Below are 24,047 nucleotides of genomic sequence, written 5' to 3' on the forward strand. Positions count from 1 at the left end.
CTGTGTCACCTTCTCCTTCCTGGGAGCATTGTGGGGCATCTGATTCTCTTTTGGTCTTGGGTAGAGGGGAGAATGCCCCCAGAAGATTATTATAAAAGTAATTAAGTGTTATGTGCATGTACATTTTTATAATTCTCTATCTAATTTCCAGTGCCTCAAACTCCCTCTGTACTCTTGGCAGTAAGATCTTTTTCCACTGTTTCCAAAACCCTTAAATCTATGATTATGAAGATTATGTTTTGAAAGTTTCCCCACTTAATTCTCATTTGTGAAGCATGGGACAGATCCACTTAAGCAAAGAATTTAGGGCCTCCCATTGTCACCCGCCATTGTCTCTATGTTTTGACCTCTATGAGGTACATCATACAAAAGGCCATCGAGTCTCCAGGCTCACTAATGATAATGCACCCAAGGCCCAGAATAATGGCAACTTGCCTGGGTCCATATGCTTATGTAGGAATAGAAATGGACCTGATTCCTAGCCTAATTCCTTGATAATTGTGCTTTGTATTAAGTTGCTTAATAAAATACTTTGTGTTTAAAAAATCCCACCTTGGCTTTCCTGCTTATGCAGTGTCTGAACTTTGGAAAATTAATTCACCTACCTTGGTTTTCTCATCTATAAAGTGGATTAACTGTTTTATGAGGCATTTTGAGGATAAATGAGTTAATCATATAAAACACATAGTACCTATATTACCTGACCTGTAGGTGAAATCTCACTTTGTGGACATGTGCCACCAAATTCATGAAGTTAAATTCTATAAAGAAAATTCTGTTTTGTTTTTACCTTCCATTTAACTATTGCTGTTGTGTTCCAGTGGGTGAGATTCTTCTAGTAAAAACATTAAGCCACCAGGAAACCAGTTGCATGGCTGAGGACTGTAATTAATGTAGCCCTTCTCCAAAAATCGGCTTTTCGTTGGCAGCGCTCTCCTCACTTCGGGACCTTGCTGCCACTGCAGGCTATTTTTTCCTTTCCTGGACCACAGGCATCTTGGTTGGGCCCCTCCAAGTTTTCCCTTTCTTGTGATTATTGGCATAATCCCAGTTCTTGGTAGTCACAGCCTTATAGTATGTGGGTTGCCAGTCTACTCCTTTAGGTATTACAAGTGGAAAATTACTGTACTTCAAACATGGTTAATGTAAATTTTCTAAGGCATAAGGTAAAATTTCGTGTCATCTACCCGCAGTGAAGGTCTTGGCGCTATTAGTATTAATGCCTATTTGGAACCATTTTTGATCATTAAAAATACTCTGTCTTCTTCCTGTAATGCATGTGTTTTTGTTTTGCTTTCCTTTTGCAATTCATTCTCATAGACTAGTTTTAGTTTTAAAATTTCAGTAGCATTTAAATTAACTGTTTTATTTTAAAAACAGATACAATAATGTCAGAAGTGGAGAAAACATAATTATAACATTATTTTTCAATACTTGAATGATCCTAGGAGTATAAATAGTAAGACATTGCATAATAAAATGAGCACATATATTAGAGATATTTTCAAAATGATTTAAAAGTTATGTGTACCACAGTTACTTGTGCAATAATATAAAGGCAAGTTAAATGTCATAATCATAAAAAATATAGTAAACTTTTCCCAGTGACAGTATGAACCAGAACACATATGTGAACACCTTTTCATGTCTGATCAGTTTTATTCCTGATGGCAATAAAACCAAGTAAATGAAATGCAAAATGTTGACTGCAATGTAATGGTTGAAATTTTTACATGCATAAGAGAGTCAGGATAAATTTATGGTCTTACAATGGCTGTAGGTTGCATATATTGTATGTACATTTTTGAGTGATCAGTAGCACCGTGGACAAAATACCATGGGGACAAAATCACAGTTGGTATGTACTGTGGTTTATTGACATTTTCCCCCCTCTCAGATGTGTAAAATATTAACCCTGAGACTGATTTCCTATGGCTTGTCTGTTCTTGTTCAGGGTTGGGTGTAGATTTGTGCCCATCATTAGCCTACTCTTTTCTTCTTTGGAATGTACAAAATGGCAATATCAATGTGAAAGAGGGAGTTCAAATTGCGGTCTTTCCATATTCTGACACCATTTTATTCACTTAAAATTTTGGGGTCAAATATATTTTTCCAAAATGCATCAAGATGCTTTTTTACTTCATTGAGTTCTGAGGTCTTTTGAATCAAATTAGAGAATGGTGTCTTAGTTTCTACTCCCGTGTCTTATTTTCTACAATGTCTTGGATCCCAGGAGTGTGAATGAGGGAGGAATGGATGTGATGTAGCAACCCCATCTTGCTGCCGTTTGTTTGATATTCCCTTTGCCACTGATCAGATCCTATCTCTGGGTGTTTTCTGAGTTACTTCATTTTAAATTAGGACTCTCTGGTTTTCCTCTCTCTGTGTTTCTACCTCTAGGCAGGAAGAAAGGTGTGTTTTCACTTACAGCAGTGGTGAAGGATGATTGTTTACCTCCATCTTAGGGGATACAATCTGCTTTTACAAACTGAACACGAGAAAAAAGCAGATAGCTAATAGATGCCTGCTTTTAAGTACAAATATACTATAAAGAAAACTTTTTAGAATACATTACTTTTTATAAACATGGTTAAAATCAACAGATTTCATCTACAGCGTGGTAATATATCAAAACTCAATGGAAGTTTATAGAGATTAATTAAATTGAACTCTTTTTATAAGCAGATTTTTTACAAGGAATACATAGTATTTAATATTTCAGTCAGAAGTCCTGGGTAGATTTGAAGAAATATGTTGCTTGCAGCATGGCCATAACAAAAAAGATTTAATTCCCAAATATTGCTGGGGGAGAGTTGTATTGAATAGTGGCCATTACATAGTTTTTGCTATGCTAGGATCCTCCCTTTTTGAAATCTGGCCTATTATACTTAGCTCATCTTTTACAGCACAATTACTTCGGGTTGGCAAAGATCTCTGGTTAAAGAAACTGAATAATGAGAGTTCTGTGCCTTTCTTACCTGAATACTCCCGCTGCTCATATCTTTGAGATCTCTATCTGTCCTACCGAGTCAGGCATTTAAAGTTTCCTAGTAAATCATTGGTGTTTGCACCTATAAACTCAGTATTAGAAGTAAATAAAACTCCTTTTATTTTACTTGGAATAAAGTGCTGTATGGAAAACTTAATTTTGAAATGTCCAAAGCCTAACTAAGGAGAATTCCTTTAGATTTTTAAAGACTATCACTTTACCAAGTTGTATTACTGGAAAGCTATGTACTTGGGTCACATTTTAGTAGCTCTCCAAATAGATGCCTTAAAAAATTATTATTTAACAGTATGCCCTTACCTTTTATTGGGGGTCAGCTAAAGAGAAGACTATATGACAACCATTTCTATTAGCTTTTATGAAATTGAAATTGAATTCCATGGGTTATATTAGTTCTTATCCCTAATAAGGATTCGTATGGGAAAGGCTTAGAGCTTCATCCTAGAAGAATTTCCATCTTTCTTTTTTAACAAACTGGTATCTGTTCATTTATTGGATACCAAGTGTATTATAGCTCAAAAGTTTCCCACTTTGAGGGGCTTTCTAAGACTCACAGAACCAAATTGATTATAGCTTGGGGATTCTGGTAAAACCTTACTAATGTTTTTCTTTACTTCATTCACTGGTTCATGTTCTTGTCCCATTGCTCTAATGGTTCACTTTCATAGCTTTCCTGGAAACAGGCACTACATAGTAACTGAATGAGCCAGATTATTTTATTCTAAATTCTAGAATCAGAGTAAGCGGTTTTTAAAAGTAATCCGTTATTTAAAAAGTAGTATTTGAACATCTCTTAAATTACTACCCCAACTCAGTGAATTCCCCATTCAACTCTGAACACAGTTTGAGTTGCTGCCATGCTGCAGGAAATGACAAGCAAGACTGGAGCTCCTGCTCTGTACATCATTGCCTATCTCAGAGTGAGGTTGCATGCTGAGCATGGAGATTTAAAAAGGTGAAGAGGTTGGTGGTTACCCATTCCATTTATATATTTTGTAGTGATAGCTATTACCATCCCAGATTCTGCCGTTTGGGTTTTTTCCCCTATAGCTTTGCAATCTATTTGGACTTGTATTCCTAGTTTCAGAAAGTACCCTCAAGAAGATCTTTCTTTTCCAGAGTATTCTTGGAATTACCTGAGTTGTAGGTTATAAAAATTCCCTGAATATGTTTTTCAAGCAGTTTATTTTTACATTGCAATTTACCTTCCAGGAAAATTGATGAAATATGTACACCTTGATTCTCGGATTTGTTTTCGGTGTTTAAAAATTTGATTACTAGAACATATTTTTAACAACTCAACTTATGTCTCAACATTAAAATGTGTTTAAGTTTTTAATATAGATTAGATCATTAAACTTGTTGTTTGTTCTGCCATAGGGTCCTGGTTACTGGGTGAAGATTCATCACTTAGAATATACAGATGGAGGAATCCTGGATCCAGATGATGTCTTGGCAGATGTTGTTGAAGATAAAGACAAGGTAGATAACTCTAAAAATGTGCCTCTTTGTTTTCCTCTACAGAGTTACATGTTTTCAAGAGACTGAAATCCTTAACAAACTCACGTGTCAATTATTATTAAAAGATACCATCTGTTCAGGTTTCACCTGGACAGCCCATAAATCAAAGTTCTTCATCAGATGTTTGGAAAAACTTTGTTAAGGTTTGGGAATCTGTTTGTGTTGGCCTAATTAGCAGACACTTCATTCCCAAGAGTTCCTGATATGTCTTAATAAATTAGTTTCATACGTGAGGCTGTTGGAATTATTGTTGCCGTTGCTGGCTCTGTAGTTTATTCCTGGCCCTTGCTAAATATTCAACTACATGCCTGAGGTGTGAATGTGTTTCCAAGTAGAGAATACAATGGGGCAGAAAGTTATATGAAGAATTATAGTGAAGATTTTTCTTGAAGTAGCTGGCAAACAACGATCCGGAGTGTTTTTCATTGCTTATTTTCATTGCTACAGTAAAAGGCACTAAACTGAATACTCCAAAAAGTTTGAGCATGTTCTGCCACTTATTTGGGAATAATCCTGTTGCAAATATCTTGTTTTAATGAGATTTTTCTTCTGAGACCACACAGAGAAAGGTGTGAAAGTGTACTATTTTATTGCAATACACACGATTATTGCTGTTGAGACATATTTAATACTGCAGGCTGGGGTCCTGTCATCAAAGGCTAATGTGTTTTCAAAAACTGAATTCTGTCAGAGATCTAGCTTTCAAAGTTTCTTCTAGTGTACATCTTTAGTGCTGTTTGTACTAGGCTACAAATATAATTTTACAAATTATATTACAAATATAATTTATATTTGTAAACATATTTCTCTGTATTTTTTCCCCGTAATTTCAGGGGTGAGTATGTGTACATTTTTGTGTGTTACCTGGCTGGACTGGAATATAAATAAGTGATTTATTAAACTCAGTTAAAATTTATATTTTTCTTTTTCCATAAGATCTCTTCAGACTGTTCAAACTTACATTAATCTTTGCAGACATTTTATGCATTTACATTTCATATTTTATTTTGTAATTCAAACCTGTTTTGCTTTATGTTATTAGCGATTTGTAGTCTATTTAGGGAGATAACTAAGTTTTATAGTCTATTTAGGGAAATAATTAGATATCTAGATAAACCTACTTATCTCCCTAAATAGATTGTAAGCTCCTAGTGGGCATGGACTGGGAGATTTTTATTTGTGTGTTTTTGTTAATAGTATCTGGTATAATATCTTACACAAACTTGATTCCCAAAAATACTTACTGAATTAATGAGTGAAAAAGACACCTTTACTTTCTACCCTTGACTCTTGCTGTATATAATTTTGATATATATTTCCTGTTTAGTTGGTCTCAGGATAAATAAAAGGGTAAATAATGCATTATTAACCTTCAGAACCCTGAAAGAAGGGTTTGTACTTCTTTTTCCCCATTTCACTTTCTGCTTCTTCCCTAAAGATCATCTTCTTCCTTTGAAGTAATCCAGATATTTTAGTTGTTTATAAATGTAGAAGGCAGTTCCTGTCTCAGATTTCACTGATGTCCAGAGCATTAAAATGAAGGGCCAAAAAATGGCAAGTTTAGGAAGGGCCAGAAGAAAATGTCTTACCCCAGCTTCATCCAATACCTTGTTACTGGAAGGATAAGTCCATGAACAGTACCCAGGGAGATAATTTGTCCTATAGAGCTCTCACATTTAGAGCATTCTTTTAAACTATCTCAGCAATGCAGTTTATAACCATAATCCACTTCCTACACACAGATATAGCTTTATTATATGTAATCTCTGTTTTAATGGGACTCTACCACCATTACTCAATAAGGTAAAAAAAGTGAGCTAATCAGTTAAAATCCTAGCCGAGGATTAATACTGCTTGGGTTCAGCTTTATTCAGTTAATGTACTTCAGTATTTCTACATGATGCCTAATTGGTATTGTTCTGCAGAGTTCATGAGAATTTATACTTTTGATGTTGCTGTGTTGCCATTTCTTCCTTTTAAAAAGTAAGTGGCACGGCGACTCACGCCTGTAATCCCAGCATTTTGGGAGGCTGAGGTGGGTGGGTCACAAGGTCAGGAGATCAGAATCATCCTGGCTAACATGTTGAAACCCCATCTCTACTAAAAATACAAAAACTTACACAGGCATGGTGGCATGCGCCTGTAATCCCAGCTACTCGGGAGGCTGCAGCAGTAGAATCAATTGAACCCGGGAGGCGGAGGTTGCAGTGAGCCGAGATCACACCAGTGCACACCAGCCTGGGTGACAGAGCAAGACTCCATCTCAAAAAAAAAAAAAAAGTAAATGAAAAAAAGAATTTCATATTTTTTGACAACCCTTGGTAATCTTAAGATTAGAAAGAAGACCCTGCCAAATTTCATTTTTCCTTACTTTTTGGCAGTTTAGATTAAGAAGTAACTATAAATGAGGCTTTGTGGATGCTTAATGACATATCAGTCTCACCCAGGATCCTTTAAGGCAGTATTGAGCTTAGACAAAATAACAGTTCACCTGTTTGCAAACTGGCTACCTAATAATCTTAGGCATTTAAAATATGGATAGAAAACAAATCCAAAGAGGCATGGATAGATGCGCATAATCATTGTTCTAACCCCAAAATATCTCACCTCCTAGGAAAGACTCTCCCTCCAGGTGAGAAGTAGTATTAAGGAACTGTTGGTCGATTGCAACGTATCAGGCAGGAAAAACAGAAACTTAGAAAGCAGGGGAGGCTGGGCCAGTTAGTGTACGGTAACACCATCCCATATACTTCAGTAAAGGTAGAAACTAGAGGTTAAATGATATTCCACTTAAAATTAGAGAAGACTCTAACAAAGTTCAGCCAGTGTTCTTAAGAAATGACTTTTAAAACTTGTGCCTAAAGTGGTTTGTCTTTGGTCTTACCTCTATTATTCGTTTGGCCAACGTAGTGCTTGGTGCATACATGGTGTCTCTTTGGGAGCTTTGGTTTTTATTTTATTTTATTATTATTTTTTTTATTATACTTTAAGTTCTAGGGTGCATGTGCACAACATGCAGGTTTGTTACATGTGTATACATGTGCCATGTTGGTGTGCTGCACCCATTAACTCATCATTTACATTAGGTATATCTCCTAATGCTATCCCTCCCCCTCGCCCCCCTCCCCACAATAGGCCCCGGTGTGTGATGTTCCCCTTCCTGTGTCCAAGTGATCTCATTGTTCAGTTCCCACCTATGAGTAAGAACATGCGGTGTTTGGTTTTCTGTTCTTGCGATAGTTTGCTGAGAATGATGGTTTCCAGCTGCACCCATGTCCCTACAAAGGACATGAACTCATCCTTTTTTATGGCTGCATAGTATTCCATAGGAGCTTTGGTTTTTTAAACTTGCTTTCCCAGTAGAGCTTCCATGGGGATGAAGTCTCCGCTGTGTTATACTACTTCTAGCCTATATGTGTCAAAATATTATTGGAACAGCTTTGGAATATTGCATCTTATAACTATTTGTATAAAATGTTGTGCTGAAACTTAATAATTATCTGGTTGTGACAGTTATTCTAAAGATTCTTCAGCTTGTCTATCAGTCTGATGATTCAAGTTATTTAGGATAAATATCTAAGAATTATAATTTTACACTCATGTCTCTTCTCTGTTTGCTAAAGGCTACCAACTTAGTTCACCCAATAGTACCAACCTAATCATTGATTACTAGCAATGGCCCGGAATGTCTTTGGCCCTTATTTATTCTACTTTATTTTAAAGCAATCCTGAAGACAAGAGCTAGTGCTATCCCTATTTTTAATTTCCAGAATAATCACAGAAATTGTAAGTAACTTGCCCAAGATCACACAGGTAGTAAATGGCACAATCAGACTCTGGAACCTAGAATTTAAATTTCTGTAATCTTACTTATTTTCTTCTCTGATGTGTCGAGCAGTTTGGCATTTGTATCTATAATTTCTATTATGAAAATTCATCAATCATAAATTCTGCTTTTACATAGTCACCACCATTGCTAAGAAAAGGTTGGCAATAGACCAAACTGTTGAGTATAACAAAACAGTTGAGTATACAATTTATTAATTATAAATTAATTCAGAATTAATATGCCATACATATTTAGTATACTTCAACCCTGTTTGCCTATAGCCTGCATCTAGTTTATTATAAAGTCTTGTCAGCTCTACCTCTGTTGCTTTCTTTTGCATCCTCTTTTTTTCTAGGACCTAGATTATTCGATTCAGATACAGTTGCATTTCAGCTGGACTCTGTAGTCTGCACTTGAAGTCTAACCACCATATACAGTTACAAAGAAAAACTAATTTGTATTCCAATAACTACTTTTTTGCACCAACTATAGACTGTGCTATTTTCAGTAGGCAGAATAATGGCTCCCCAAAGATGTCTACTCCCTAATCTCTACAACCTGTGAATATGAATGTTACATGACAAAGGGTCTTTGCAGATGTGATTAAGGATCTTAAAATGGAGAGGTTATTCTGGATTATTTGGATGGACCCAATGTAGTCACAAGCATCCTTGTAAATGAAAGAAGGCAGGAGAGTGAGTATTAGAGAGATAGATGTGAGAAAGGTGCATCCAGCCAATGCCAGCTGTGAAGTTGGAGAAGGTGCCACCAGCAAAGAATGTAGGTGGCCTCTAGACATTGGAATTGTAAGGGAATGGATTCTCCCCTAAAGCCTCCAGAGAGAACACAGTCCTGCTGATACCTTGATTTTAGCCCAGTGAGACTTGTTTCAGATTTCTTACCTCCAGAACTGTAAGATAATAAATTTGTGATGTTTTAAGCCACTACGTTTGTGGTGACTTGCTATGGCAGCAACAGGACACTAATACATACACTGCCTCTTTTCCCATTTTAACTTTTCAAGTGATGTTAGTCTTCTCAAATTTCATATTGACTGGGCATTGAGATCCTGCAGGATGAGAGAAATGCCTTGTACTTCAGATGGGTTCCTTGTTCTTTGCCTTCCTCCCAAAGTCCGCCACAAATGATCCTCAGTTTATTGGGTGAGTTTTTACTCTTTGAGACTTGATCTTTAAATATCTAATTAAGCTGTTATCTTCTATAGTGTAGAAATTATTTCAAAGTCACAGCCAAACAGCCTTGTTCAGTTATCAGTTTCTCACTATAGTATGGAAAGGCCCTAAGAAGTCTGAAGACCAATGCTTGGTAAACCACTGCAAAGCAAAGCTTAATGTTCCCTTCCTAAGTTTTTTTAACTGAGCATGAGAACTTCTGAGTATTAAGCTTTTTAAAATGATTATTTTCCTTGGCAATTGCCATTATTAATTTTTGGCTTGCTTGAAGAAGACAACTGCAATATAACATGAAAACATGGCAATCTATAACTTCTATTATGTAAACTGAATTACTCCATGGTTTCATTAACTATACAAAAATAATACTATATTATGTAGTAAAGTAACATGGAAAGATGCCTCTGTTCTTGACTAAACTTCCTATCCTAGGGGGCTCAGTTTGGAGAGATGCCAGTGGCTTTCAGGGCTTCCAAGTGAATTGCCCACTGGATTATATGTGGTACCTGGTATTCAAATGTTACAATTTCAGTTCAGTTTTATCTCCTAGTAGTTATCTGTCCTTGGGCAAGTTTCTTCATCTCCTTGGCCTTGGTTTCCCCATTTGTAAAATGAATATAATGTTCTTACAGGGTTGGTATAGGAAAACTGGATAGGTAAGCTATATAAAATTTTAAGTATAGTATAGCATATACTAAGAACTCAAATGCTGTTATATGAATGATACTATGGTAGTGCTATTACAGTATTTTTAACCTAGGTGTTTTGATGTTACTATTAGATGTTTTTAAGTATTTAAACATCAAAGAAACTATTTTACTATACATTTTAACTGCTTTTTAAACAAAACTTATACGAATTATTTAAAGTTATTAAATTGGTAAAATAGTTTTATAAGAAGATACTTGAATATGACAGAACATTTGGATTAATATATTGTTATTATTTGAGAAATGAAAATGCCAGTATGATTAAACTTGGAAATGAGAATCCCTTTATCAGAACATATTATTTGGTAACATAAGGAGCATTTGGAGATCTAACATGATTTTAAAATGGAGACTGGTTTGCGCAATGCTACATGAACTAGTGACCTAAAGCCAGGCTCTTTATCCGTAAGCCAAATTGCTTTCTGAACACTCTGTTGCCCTCTAGTGGGTCCACAGTTACCTAGAAACCAGCTCACAGGAGCTACTTCCTGAACAAGATGAAGTACTTGGTTCTACTTTATTCGAAAATAATTTTTGCTATATTTTTTAGTACAACTCACAGACTCAGGCCTGGAGAATAAAGCCAGAGTTTACATACGTTTTCATGTGCTTTTGTGCATCTTCTAGTAAGGACTAAAGGAAATTCCTTGCATTTATAAAAACTCCTCTTTTAAATTTATTTTTAAATTTAGACTTCTTCCCACCATACCTATTCGCTGGCTGAAAGATTAATGACTGGTGGTGATGAAGTATGTAACTTTTTCAGTCTGTAGTTGGACAAGCTATGAAGTATATTGTGTTTTCTGGAGAAGAAGAATGCTAAATTAAGTTAAACAGCTGTTTTTAAAAGGTCCTAATTTATTTCATTTCTGAGCCCTCATTTTATCAGTAAGATTTCTGTCAAAAGCTAAAGCACCTATTTTAAAGCCACAATTAAAAGAAAAACAAATCAGGATATGATGTGTTTTTGTTTTTCCTTCAAAAAGTCTTACTTTAGTTCATGGGAGTTGACATTATAAAAACACAAAAGCACATAGAAGAAGTTTGGAGAAGGTTTCAGAAATAAATGCAGAAGCTCCTGAAGAACAAATGAATTACCTTGGTCAGAAAAGTTTAGCTCAGAATTTTCAAGATTACTCTCTGCTTATAGAATTACAAAATTATAGAATCATGGATCCAAACAAGACCTCAACAGTCATGTAGATTAAATTCATCATCTTCCAAAAGAGGAAATACCCTACCCAGGAAGAGGTTATAGAACACCATGTCTGTAGCTGATGTCGTTCCTGAGTCCATTTCTGCATTTCCTGCCTAGGATGCTGATAACATCTCATGCAGATCAAAACTACTCAGTTTCAGTTGGCTTCCTCCATTGATGTCCTTGTTCTTGTTGGTTAGGAGCACCTTTTCCTAGTCTCCCAGGCTTGAACTTGCAGTTATTTGAAAAATTTAGTTATTTAATAAAGCCAATTTATTCTTTCCTTTATCCTTTCTCATATGTTTGTTTTTGTCTTTGCACTTCCACAGCTACTAAATTTACATCCGTAATATTTCAGGCCAAGGTTACTGTAATTGACAAGAAATTGGTCGTCTTGTTTTTAGTCTCTTCCTTACCCGTCAACTGTTTTTGTGCCTCGTGTGTAGGCAGAATGGTTAAGATCTTGGATTCTGGACAAAAACGTCAGTTCACTTCTTGGCTCTGTATTTGTCTAGTTTTGTCCAAGTTACTTAACCTCTTTGTGCCTTAGTTTTATCATGGATAAGTGGAGCTAAACATAGTACTAATTATGCAAGTTAATATGAAATGTTCAGGAGAGCATCTGGCCTGTAGTAAGTCATCAGTTGTTATTGTAATTAACACACTACTAATAATGTAAACTACATTATTTTAAAAGTATTGCTTAAATCATATTATTCATTTTAGTATATACTGCATCAAGTCGAAACTTTGTAGCTATACATTATATTTAGAGGCCTCACAATGCCTCCAAACTTTCTCTGAACCCACTTCAACCTTAGTGGTGGTGAAACTACTGTACGATTTATTATGTATCATGCACTTTCTTGCTCCAAAGCTTTTTTTCTTAGTGTTCCACTTGTCTGCTATATCCTTGTCCCTATTTCCTGCCCATCAAAGATTCAGTTTATGTTGTATTTTGTATTAGTCAATATTATCTCCATGAGGAGGAGGTCTTTGTTTTATTCACTGCTGTATTCCCAGTGCCTGCAGCAGTACCTGGCATTTCCTAGCTGTTCAAATAATTATATAGTCAATGAATGAACATATGCTTTGAGGTTTTGAGTAAGCCATTCAACTGCTGGGAACTCCAGTTTTTCCATTGGTAAATGAGAGTGATAAATGATATCTTTCACACAGTGTTATTGGGAAGGTTGAGACAGTGTTCATGAAAATACAATGGAAATTACAAAGCACTATATACATGTAAAAAACGTATCTATTCCTGCTGTTCAGTTCTTATGGATTTTTCAAGATCCAGGTGAAATTGTATTTTCTCCCAGTCAACATTTATAAATCATTCTCAATCTTAAGTAAATTCTCCATGCTCTGAAATTTTATAGAAATGATTAAGTGGTCTTTTTTTCTTTTTCAAATGTTATTGGCTAGTAACATTTACCACTTACCATCTTGAAGTTCTTAAGAATTTTATTGTTTAACTTTTTAAGTCTTAGTTTTGTCACTCCAAGTGTCTCATATGCTGTTTTAGGACTGGGATGATTGTTTAAAATATTTTTTAGTCCATGGACTTCTTACCTGTAGTTTGGTGTTTCATAAATACGTTTAATTTTAATTAGTGATAGAGTGGGAACTAGAATTGAAGATTTCTAATTGTGTACCTTTTTCTTCCACCAAACTATGTTGTCTCTTTGAAATATTTTATTAGGAGACAGTTTGTGGGCATGGGTCAACCTCAGAAGAATTTTGGAATCAATGCCTTTGTGACCTTACTATAGCAAAGGCGAATAATGTTAAGAGATAGTAACTTAAACTACAGTAATCTTGATGATGGCCATGTCAAATATGTGCTTTCCACAATTTAGTTGGTTGACATTTACAGTGTGTATGTACATATGATGAGAGAATCTGCACAGATGTATGTATGTGGAGGAGTGTGTACACTTGCCCTGAATTTGTTTGCTTGTTGTGCACAATTGTGACACACAGGTTTCATCAGAGGTTGGAATGAAATGATCAAGCTCTATGGTATTATTAATTTAGCTAACCTTTTGAGTACAGTGAAGAGTAAACCACAAGAAAATGTTTGATATGTGTGTAAAATTTTAAGTTTGCTTGGAGGGAAAAACTCAATAAAATTTGAGATCACAATAATGCTTTACTTAGAGCTAAAAATGTAATTCAGAGTAAGAGTCGATGAACACTTTCATCTTTACAGTATGCCTTTCACCATATGTTACATTACTGGACCCAGTTCTACCAATTTTCTCTCTCACATTAGCTTCTTTTGAAGCTATTTATATAGGCATATCTATGGCCTAGGGGTATGGGACCATTTTTTTTTAATATACATTTGTGTTTTTACTTATGTAACTTACAAATTACAATCTCATTGTAATACCTAAAATTATACCAAATGGAAAACTACTTAAGCTATAAAACATCTTCTTTTAAAAATGCAAATGCCTGTGAGTGCTAGTATCAGTCACCAGTACCTGTGTGTATTGATTCAGATTGTGCTTTACTAACACCTAGCTGAAATCAACTTCACTAAAGCAGTATTGTAGAGTGTCATGTGGCAGAGCACAGGGCATTGGCAGTTTAAATTTAGATTTTTCTTATTTTAAGCTGTCTCAACCTCAGTTCTCATGTTTCTAAAGTCAGCTTTTAGGAGGAGGATCAAATGAAATGAAAGAGTATGTGGTAACATTTTGAATATGATGTATCACACAAATATATCACTTTTATTCTTGCCTCTTGTAGGAGCAGCCCTGAGGTATTTGAGCGAACATTTCTGCATAGTCCAGAAAGGGCTTGTGGTGGTGTGAGAACACTGAGCCAGGAATAGAGGAACGTAAGAGAGGTTTAGAAGGGAGGAGGCTGGTTATGTCAAAAGGCCACTCTTCTCTTCTTGCCATTCAGTGAGGTGTTCAGGAAAGAGGCAGTGCTGAGGAGTATAGGGAGAAGTAGTTTTCTGAAACAAAAATTGCATTTTTCCTTAGTAATTGAATGTGGGTGGTAAGAAAGGATATCAGAACTTCCATGTACAGACAGGCAAGGAAGGTGAAAGCTAAAGTACAGGGACAGTTGTTCAGAATCTTCCCAAGATTCCAGAACCTTGCTAACATATGTGTAGGTTATCAAGTATCATGTTTGCTGCCTATTTCTTAATGAGTAACAGCAGTTTCTATAAAATGGGAGGTGGGTGCGTCTTTGAAAAGATAGGGAGGATGGGAGAAGGTGTCTCTGTCTTAGGAAAAATCTCAAGAAATAAAATGGAAAGTTATGAAAAAAGTAGCTGAACACCTTAGATCTCATGATTTAATGAGAGAAAAAAAAAATAGAAACAAAAAAACAGGCCAACAGGACACTGCTCAGTACTGACAAATAACCACTGAACCTTAAATAAGCAACTGTGTAGTTACTTGATAGTTTTCACCAAGAGGTATTTACTATTCAGCAATTTAATGGGAGTAACCGTATACCAGGCTCTTAATTTACTATGCTGGTTCTTCTATTTCCAGGACCTAAACTCACTTTATATTGTTAATTAGCCACATTGTGAATCCAACAAGACATTTTTGACTTCTCTTGGAATCAAACTGATGTTTATCACACTTTTATGAGGTACCTCTTCCAAATTCTATATAAACCCCTTGCATTTATAGATACGTTTTTAGTAAATAAGAATATTCAGTTTCCTTAAGCTTAGGCTTTGAAATTGTAGCTTTTGAAAGTCCTGTAAGTATTTAATATCACATTTAAAAAGAAAGTGTATTTTCCCTATCATATGAATATGGAAACTTCACTTAGCGAATCGTGGCAGGATTACCAAACTTAATATTTACTTTTTTAACTTTTTAAGTTCTCTTTTTAGCTTTCCTCCTTTTGATGTTATGAATCAGTTTTGAAGGATCAAGTGACATTTTCTTAGCAATAAAGAAGAAAGCCTCCTTGTGCAGACTTTAATCAGAGGAGTGAAATAGCACAGAAGCATGTTCAGAAATAATCTCTTCATTAATCTCAACCAAAAACATGTTACAATTGAAATACACATATTTATACAATACTTAACTACAAACAGACCAGAAAGACTGCAAAATAATATGATTTGAGATTATTCTAATAGCGTTAGTTTTGCATATATGTGTGTAAAAGTTGAAGAATCTCACAGTTCTTAATTGGTAACAGGGATAGAAGTTGATTTTCTAGAATGCTGGCTTAGTGTGGCCACTGTATACCAGTTCAAAATGAACCTATTATGTTGGTAGAATGAGGTTTAAAATAGCTCACCTTTTAAATGGGAATTTTACAGAGCTCTTAGTTGACTTATTTGGAAATGGAAGTACTTAATGTTAAGACTGAGGAACCTGGGACTACAATTGAGAAGAGAGGGTTCAGAGGGAGCCTGCTAACTGTCCTTAACTATTTGAGTGATCCTAGAAAAGGTATGAATTCATTCACTATTGCTCTAAGAAATCGGGCCAGTGGTGTTTCAAGAAAATCTTTTGCAGCTGAATATAATGAACAGCTTCTCAATGAAGCACATGCTGCTTTCTAACACATGAGCTCATTTTAGTCACTGAGACCAAGTATATAAGCAAGAGTGGAGCAGACATCTGCCAGAAATTCCTCTTTAACGTTTGCAGTTTGATTAGAGACTTCTAAAGGCCAACTAGCAGCCTCTGAGGCATGCATTTCAGTCTAGAAAAACAGGGTTGGCCTATATAGTCCGTTGTGATACAGTGTTGTTTGCTGACCTCACATCCACTGTCCCCTTTCTTCCTCCGGTGTGTTCAGATTCTCTCTCCCTTCAGCATGAAGCCCACGTGGTTTGGTGCATGTGACTACTCACCGGCAAAGGTGACCCTGGGTGGCCCTTCGTCTGTTACTAATATTTAGTTCCCTGTGATGGTGATTACTTTGGGAATGGTTGTGTGATTCAGTTTGTGCCAAATATGCTCAAGGAGAGATTTGCTGAGGCCTTCTGGGAAAGATCTTTCCATCTTGTGGGAGAAGTTTTCTCCGAATTTTATTTTGTTGTGAAGTTTAGATCCACGGCAGCCATCTAGCTTCCAACATGAGAAGAAATTCGGGTCCTGGTAATCTTGGGAACATGGCGTCAGAGCCAATGGGTTGAGTCAACTCTCAAGTCCCTCCTAACTTGGAACCTTCAATTCCGTGAGCCATGTATTGCCTTACATTTACGCCTGTTTCCTTTGCGTTTTTTTGACTCACAGATTACGGATTCTCTTTGGTTACCCTGTTAGAGAAGCTTTGGCTCTATTTTTGGGGCTCCTCTTTTTTTTTTTTGAGACAGAATCTTCGCCCTGTCGCCCAGGCTGCAGTGCAGTGGCGCCATTTCCGCTCACTGCAAGCTCCGCCTCCAGGTTGACGCCATTCTCCTGCCTCAGCCTCCTGAGTAGCTGGGACCACAGGCACCCGCCACCATGCCTGGCTAATTTTTTTTTTTTTTTTTTTTTTGTATTTTTTTTTTAAGTAGAGACGGGGTTTCACCGTGTTAGTCAGGATGGTCTGGATCTACTGACTTCGCCCGTGTCGGCCTCCCAAAGTGCTGGGATTACAGGCGTGAGCCGCTGCACCCGGCCAGTTTTGGTTAGGACATATTTGTCCTAACCTCTTTCAGTTCTATACATTGTTAATTGGAAAGTTTTAGGATTTTTGTTCACATTTCTGCCCAATTATTTAGCTCTTCTCTTTCAGAAGTTTTTGAATTGTCAATGAAAGAATTACACGTCTTAAAATCTGTAGGGATAAAATCCTTATTCCAGTTGTTTGGTTTGCATGGCTTAGATTTACTAGTCAAGATTAATTTGGAATTTTTCCATTTGGTGCGAATTATATCTTTTTATTTTAAGTTCTTTTTTTCCATGATTGTTAATGTTTTCTCGAAAAAATAATTAATGCTATTTAACACATCTGTTAAGATGTGTTTGTCATAAACTCTCATTATTTCTATTATTCATTACTTCAAAAATTATATATTGAGAGCCAATATTCTAGTGACTGGGAAATCAGAAAGAGTTCTGTCTTTAGCCTTTTTAGGTACCTAAAAGATACGTGTTTACGTCAGTACGTGGTCTTAACGGAGTAACATATAGGCTATTTTTCCCATGGATTTCTTTAAAATTCTAGCCTTCCTAATTTTTATTTTAACTACTTGGGAGAAACATTTGACACTAACCTCAAAATGTTTCTTCAACTGGGTGCAATCCTATTTACATCAAGAAACTGGAGACTATATTTAAAGCAAACAAATACAAAAAAAGAAAAACCTCGGGCGGTTTAAGAAGTTTCCCAGAACTCAGAGTGAAGTGTAATAATCTTTTAAGTCATTATCCAATGACATGCTATAGTAATGTGGTTATTACTCCAGCTTCCCCTTAGCTGTGAAGAAGTTTTGTAATTGTCAGTTTTCCCAAAATTATCTAAAAAAATAACGGAGCCCTTGACATATGACTCTTTTCTTCCTACTCTTTACCCAAGTTATAAAGAGGTGTCTAGGTTCCCCTGGTGTAGCAAGTAAAGCCTGGAGACTCCCAGGGAGCCCTGGGCCCCTAAATGGGGCAGATTGGGGATTTTTCTTGTTCACTGAGGAAGTGGGGATGCTTACGCTTGGACACTGAGAACATTTTCTGTGATATATTCTGTGTACTTCATGTCCAAGCAATATAAAGACTGTGGTCCTTTACATTGTGACTTTTAAATCACAGTCATTCCTTTCTGAAGTGGCTACATGGCTGTCAAAATCAGAGTTATTTGAACAAGCTGGAGAACATGCCCCTCTTCCCTAATAAGACAGAATAATTTGATGTGCTTAGGAAGATTGGAGGTTAAGTGAACGAGACTTCCAGGAGGATTTGTAAGTACACTGTAGAAGTGTTGGGGGTGGGGAGAGAAATGTGACAAGTTAGAAAAATAAGTAATTTGCAGATTTAGTGTACTAATGATTTAAAAAGTGCTATGGTGAACATTACAATAAGACAAGCAACAAAGAATAATGTGATCGAAAATGATAAAATAATGTTTGGGGAGGCCCAATGTCAAAGGCATCAATACTCAAACTATTTAAATGTATCTTTCCCAAATGGAAATAAGGAAGTTAAGTATTTAGTTAAAATGATTGAGCTTAAAAATGGATGAAATATTTTGCATTTAACAGAGAGATACTAATCTGAGATGAATCTTGTATTCATACATATAATGCATCAAAATACAGAATGCAGCTTCTGATTAAGTTAATTTTAAACCTTGGTATTTTTTATATGTGTACACAGTAACAGAAAATCTATCAAGTTGGTCTGTTCCAAGAAAGTCTAGGTTGAAAACTTGTGTATTTCCTGCCACATTGATACTTGAAATAAATACTCAAAGGTGGAACATTTAAAAACCATATAGTACTGTTCTTTAAATCTTTGCTGCTTGTTGGAAGTCAGAAGCTAAAATTGAAAATTAGATTTATTGAGATGAATACTTCAAAGGCTGTTTCCTGGTATCTTAAAATATTGCTTTGTTTTTTTTTTTTTTTTTCCAAAACAAATATTTTCCTCTTATTTAAACAATGTTTTCTTTTATTCAACTATAGTATCTGATGGTCTAATGTTACTGAAAGTGAACATAATAATTTGGGATTTAGAAACTTTATTTTACTCCTAGTTATAACTTTATTGGAAAATTTAATTTTGTACAGTGAAAATAATTATGTCTGGAATACTCAGCACCGTTTTGACAGTAGCACAACTTATATGAAATAAATAGATTTTTAAAAATTTGGTGGTGTCTTCATATAAGGAGAGGAATATAGCTCTGAATTGAATTTTTGACACACAATCTTTTATTATGACATCTAGCTGATTAATACTTCAGCCAAATCAGTGTTTTACAGAATCTCTTTTCACTGTCCATTAGGTATGGAGCTACAAGCATGCATAAAACCTGGCATCTGCTTTGTACTTCTCATCATTTACTTTGGGGCAATGCCAGTGTCTTGGTTATTGTGTTTAAAGTCTAAATGCTTTAAGAATTCATCTAAGGCAGAACAATTTTTATTGTCTTTATTTTCTTATTGTATTTGAGTGACAGTGATTAAGAATTTCTTAAGGATAAATGTGATGGGACAGGATTTTCGAGTAAGAGGCACTTTTGTATGTTTTTTCTTTTGTTTTAAATTTGTTAAACTGTTAACTGTTAAACCCAACACTACTAAAAAAGTTAATACCTGTTAAATGTCAGAATTTTTAAATATGGAAAGATACCAAGATGAATACCAAAATCATCTGCAATCACATCAAGCAGGAGTAATCATTATTAAAAGTTAGGCATATAAATTTCTTTTGTATATCTATTGAAGCATAAATATTTACTTTTATACTCTTCCATACAAAATTGTTATAGTAACTTGCTTTTCTTTGACATAACACATTTTGCTATGTATTTATTCTTTGAAAGATGATTTTCAATGTGTGTGTATTTGTCCCATGCTTGTTTGAATGTGGATTTTTAGCTTTAGCTTCCTTCCTTTGCTTTCTACTTGAACATTTTGCTATAATTCTGATAAATACTCTATTTACTGTAATTAAAATGTAAAAGCAAGATGTTTTTTCAGTGTAAAAATCCTGGGATATTTTAGGAAAAGGACTTTTAACCCTATAAATACAGCATAGATTTCTTGTCTAGAGAACTAAGTAAATGTCCATACTCATGGGACTTACTGGGCTGGTTGCTTACCTAGATAGCTGAATATTCTGATTTCTTTTCTGATGTTTGGAAGAAAAATTTGCATTTGTTTTGTAAGTGATTATTGGTAAGTTATTAGCTGTAGTTTGTTTTTAACATGTATCTACCTTGAAATGCACATATGAAAGGTTTAAAGGCAAATCTAACTTTTTAAAAATCTGAACGTCTATTTTGAGTGTTAGTTTCTTGTGGATTTAACTGATTTTCAGCATTTTATTAATGCCATAGAATTCTAGAAGTATTTACCAATTGAAAAGAATGAAAAGAAGCTATTTAACAATGACTTCTACTAAAGAAGCAATTTTATTTTGTTTTTTCTTTTTCAACTTTTAGCTTCAGGGGGTACACGTACAAGTTTGTTACTTGAGTATATTGCATAATGCTGATATTTGGGTACCAGTGATCCTCTCATCCAAGTTTGAGCAAAGTATCCAAGAGTTAGTGTTTGAACCCTTTCCCTTTTCCCTACTTTCCCCCTCTAAAATTCCCAGTGTCTATTGTTGCCATATTTATGTCCATGAGTACGCGTTGTTTAGCTCCCACTTACAAGTGAAAACATGCCATATTTGGTTTTCTGTTCCTGCGTTAATTCACATAGGATAATGGCCTCTAGCCTCATTCATGTTGCTGCGAAGGACATGATTTTATTCTTTTTTTATGGCTGTGTAGTAATTCTATGGGATATATGTACCACATTTTCTTCTGCCAGTCCACCATTGAGGGACATGTGGGTTGATTCCATGTCTTTGCTACTGTGAATAGTGCTGCTGTGAACATGCCGAGTGCATGTGTCTTTTTGGTAGAGGATTTGTTTTCTTTTGGCTTATACCCAATAATGGGATTGCTGGGTTGAATGGTAGTTCTATTTGTAGTTCTTTGAGAAATCTCCAAAGTGCTTTCCAAGGTGGCGGAACTAATTTGCATTCCCACCTACAGTGTTTAAGTGTTCTCTTTTCTTTGCAGCCTCACCAGCATCTGTTGCTTTTTGACTTTTTAAGCCATTCTGACTGGTGTGAGATGGTATCTCATTGTGGTTTTAATTTGCAGTTCTCTGGTAATTAATAATGATGAGCATTTTAAAAGTATATTTCTTGGCTACTTGTATGTCTTCATTTGAAAAGTGTTCATGTCTTTTGCCTATTTTTATTTTATTTTTTCCTTTTTTTGAGAAGGAGTATTGCTCTGTCACCTAGGCTGGAATGCAGTGGCCGGATCTCAGCTCATTGCAACCTCTGCCTCGCGGGTTCAAGCAATTCTCCTGCCTCAGCCTCCCAAGTAGCTGAGATTATAGGCACTGGCCACCACGCTTGGCTAATCTTTTGTATTTTTAGTAGAGATGGGGTTTTGCCGTGTTGGCCAGGCTGGTTTCAAACTCATGACCTCAGGTGATCTGCCCACCTCGGCCTCCCAATGTGCTAGGATTACAGGCATGAGCCACCATGCCTGGCCAATAGGGTTATTTGGTTTTTTTCTTGTTCAGTTGTTTAAGTGAAGAAGCAGTTTTAAATGTGAAAACGGTTATTGTTGAATTATAAGACTGTAATTAGAATATTCTTCATGATTCTAATTAGAATTTACCTTATTGATACTTTATTAAGTTTAGGCACAGTGCTAAAAGCATTGCTTATATTATCTCATTGAAACTTTAAAATTACCCAGTGAGATAGACCTATTATCCCCATTTTACCAATTGGTAAACTAAGGTTCAGAGAACAGGATTAAGTGGTTTGCATACTTTTACAGAGCCAGTACCTGATTAAGCCAGGACTCAAACTCAGATCTGGCAGTCTCTAAAGCTAGAGTTCTTAACCACCATGCTTAGACACAAAATTTGGTTTTCCATTTTCATTGTATTTTTCTGGAACTCTGCTGTCCCTGCACTTGCTCATTTATGAGATGTTTGTCCCATGAGGCTGTATCCATTATGAAGTTTATGTAAAGCGAAATAAGATACTTCTTGTTAAAGAAATGGGAATGGGAGGGGTTAGAGGGGGCAGTCAAAGGAAGTGACATCTAGTTTCTGTTACTTTATGCTCTTGTAAAAATACAGAAAAGATTGTGAATTTCTTTTATGAAATGTTTTAATTTCTGTAGAGTTGCCATGCATTATTCAAGATTATAAAATGATTTTAATTTCAGGAGCAGACAGATTTTCTGATGAGGATTTCAAGCTGTGTAATTATGAAACCCATATAGGTTAAAAGTTCAGAACTCGTTAGCTTAATCATTAAAAAATAACCAATTCATAAGCATGGCATTTCATTTTAGAGGGGTACAGTTGCAATATCATTTTACTAAAGGACCCTTGGATTCTGCTTTATGTCCCACCACACACTGAGAATGTACACGACTGTATACTACATAGTTTATATTATTGCATAATTTATAAAGAAAATTCATATTTTATGGTGGTAAATTAGATGCCACAATGTAGGGCACATTTCTATAATTTTTTTTATAATTTTAAAAAAAATTTTCTTGGCACCTTAAAAATTCAAGGAAGTTAATGAGTGCCAAGTATCAAAAAGGTTACTTAGAACCTGTTACATAGTGTTGGAGTGTACATCTAGGAAATGATTTCTAAAATTTTTCCAGATACGGCATAAATGTTTCAGAATAAAATATAAGAAAATGAGTGCTCAGGTGTGAAGGAAAATTTGTACTGTGCTAAAGTACACATAACATGTACCATCTTCATCATTTCTAAGTATGCAGTTCTGTGGCATTAAGTGCATTCACATTGTTGTATAACCATCACCACCATTCATCCCCAGAATTTTTCCTCATAACAATATTTTTTATTTTGAATAAAATCATGCAGATATTATTGAGAATATGTTTGGATTCATACAGATGCTTGGAATCTTTAGAGGTTTCAATGTATGAATATATGTAAAGATGAACATTGAAATTGTAGGTCTTGTTACTTCAGGTAAGACATATGACATCCATTGATGCAACTGAAATCTTTACCAGCTTTTGAAATACTGTCAGAGTCATGCATATTTTCTTCGGGATGAAAGGATATTGAGAGGAAAACTATATTCAAATATAAACAATCTTCATAAAGAACCATCTGAGGTGATTAAAGATACCGTGATCATCAAACAGTTAAAGGTAGAAAATAAAATACGGTGTTTATGAGAATTTTGACTGGCATGAAGATTTTAATGCATATTATCTTGCTTTGCTAATCAAGGTGATTGAGATGCACTTGCCTGTTAAATAGAACTTGCTTGTGGCTTTTAGTTATCAGAGATTTTACATTTATCTTCTCTTCATTTGAATGCTACATAAACCCTCCCCGTTGAATCTGAGGGGGTCACTCTTTTTTTTCCTAGAGTGCTCCTCTTATATATTGAGAATATTTTTTCCCTTAATGCTTGGAGAATAACAAAAAAGAATTTTTTATTGGTTCATTTCATGCTTGGTAAGATTCCAACTGTCAAAACATTATAAAATTTTGAACCTAGAGGCACATTCATCACCAGAGTACTAATTACTGCAGAGAACTGGAGCGAGTCATTATGTAGTAGTATTTATTAGAGCTGCCCAATTTTAATGTTTTTTGGACCAGAGACACTTAAATAAAAGGTTAAGCTGTTTGGGCACAAAAGAAGGAAGAAAAACTGCTCAGTGCTTGCAACACATCAAATATAGTGCAGGAAAGGTAGAATTAATTGAAAACTATGCACTTACTTTCACTGACACTCAGCATCTTATTTTCAGGGATGAGCATGGCAGATGTAATTCTTGGTTTATTTTCACTGTGTTTAGTATTAGGAGCCGATTATGTGCTAGGCACTGGTGATACGAGGGAAATGTGAAAGACAAG

General features: G+C 35.4%; 1 protein-coding gene across 4 annotated transcripts in view; it reads left to right on the plus strand.

Moving 5' to 3' along the window:
- PARD3B (par-3 family cell polarity regulator beta) overlaps positions 1–24,047 on the plus strand; it is a 1,041,361-nt gene that overhangs the window by 132,821 nt on the left and 884,493 nt on the right. For all 4 annotated transcript variants that reach the window (XM_026454609.1, XM_026454611.1, XM_026454610.1 and 1 more), the window contains exon 2: positions 4,388–4,489. In XM_026454609.1, coding sequence (XP_026310394.1) covers positions 4,388–4,489 — 102 coding nt within the window. The remainder of the gene's footprint in view (positions 1–4,387; positions 4,490–24,047) is intronic.

Source organism: Piliocolobus tephrosceles, chromosome 11 (assembly GCF_002776525.5).
Source record: "Piliocolobus tephrosceles isolate RC106 chromosome 11, ASM277652v3, whole genome shotgun sequence".
NCBI classification, from domain to species: Eukaryota; Metazoa; Chordata; class Mammalia; order Primates; family Cercopithecidae; genus Piliocolobus; species Piliocolobus tephrosceles.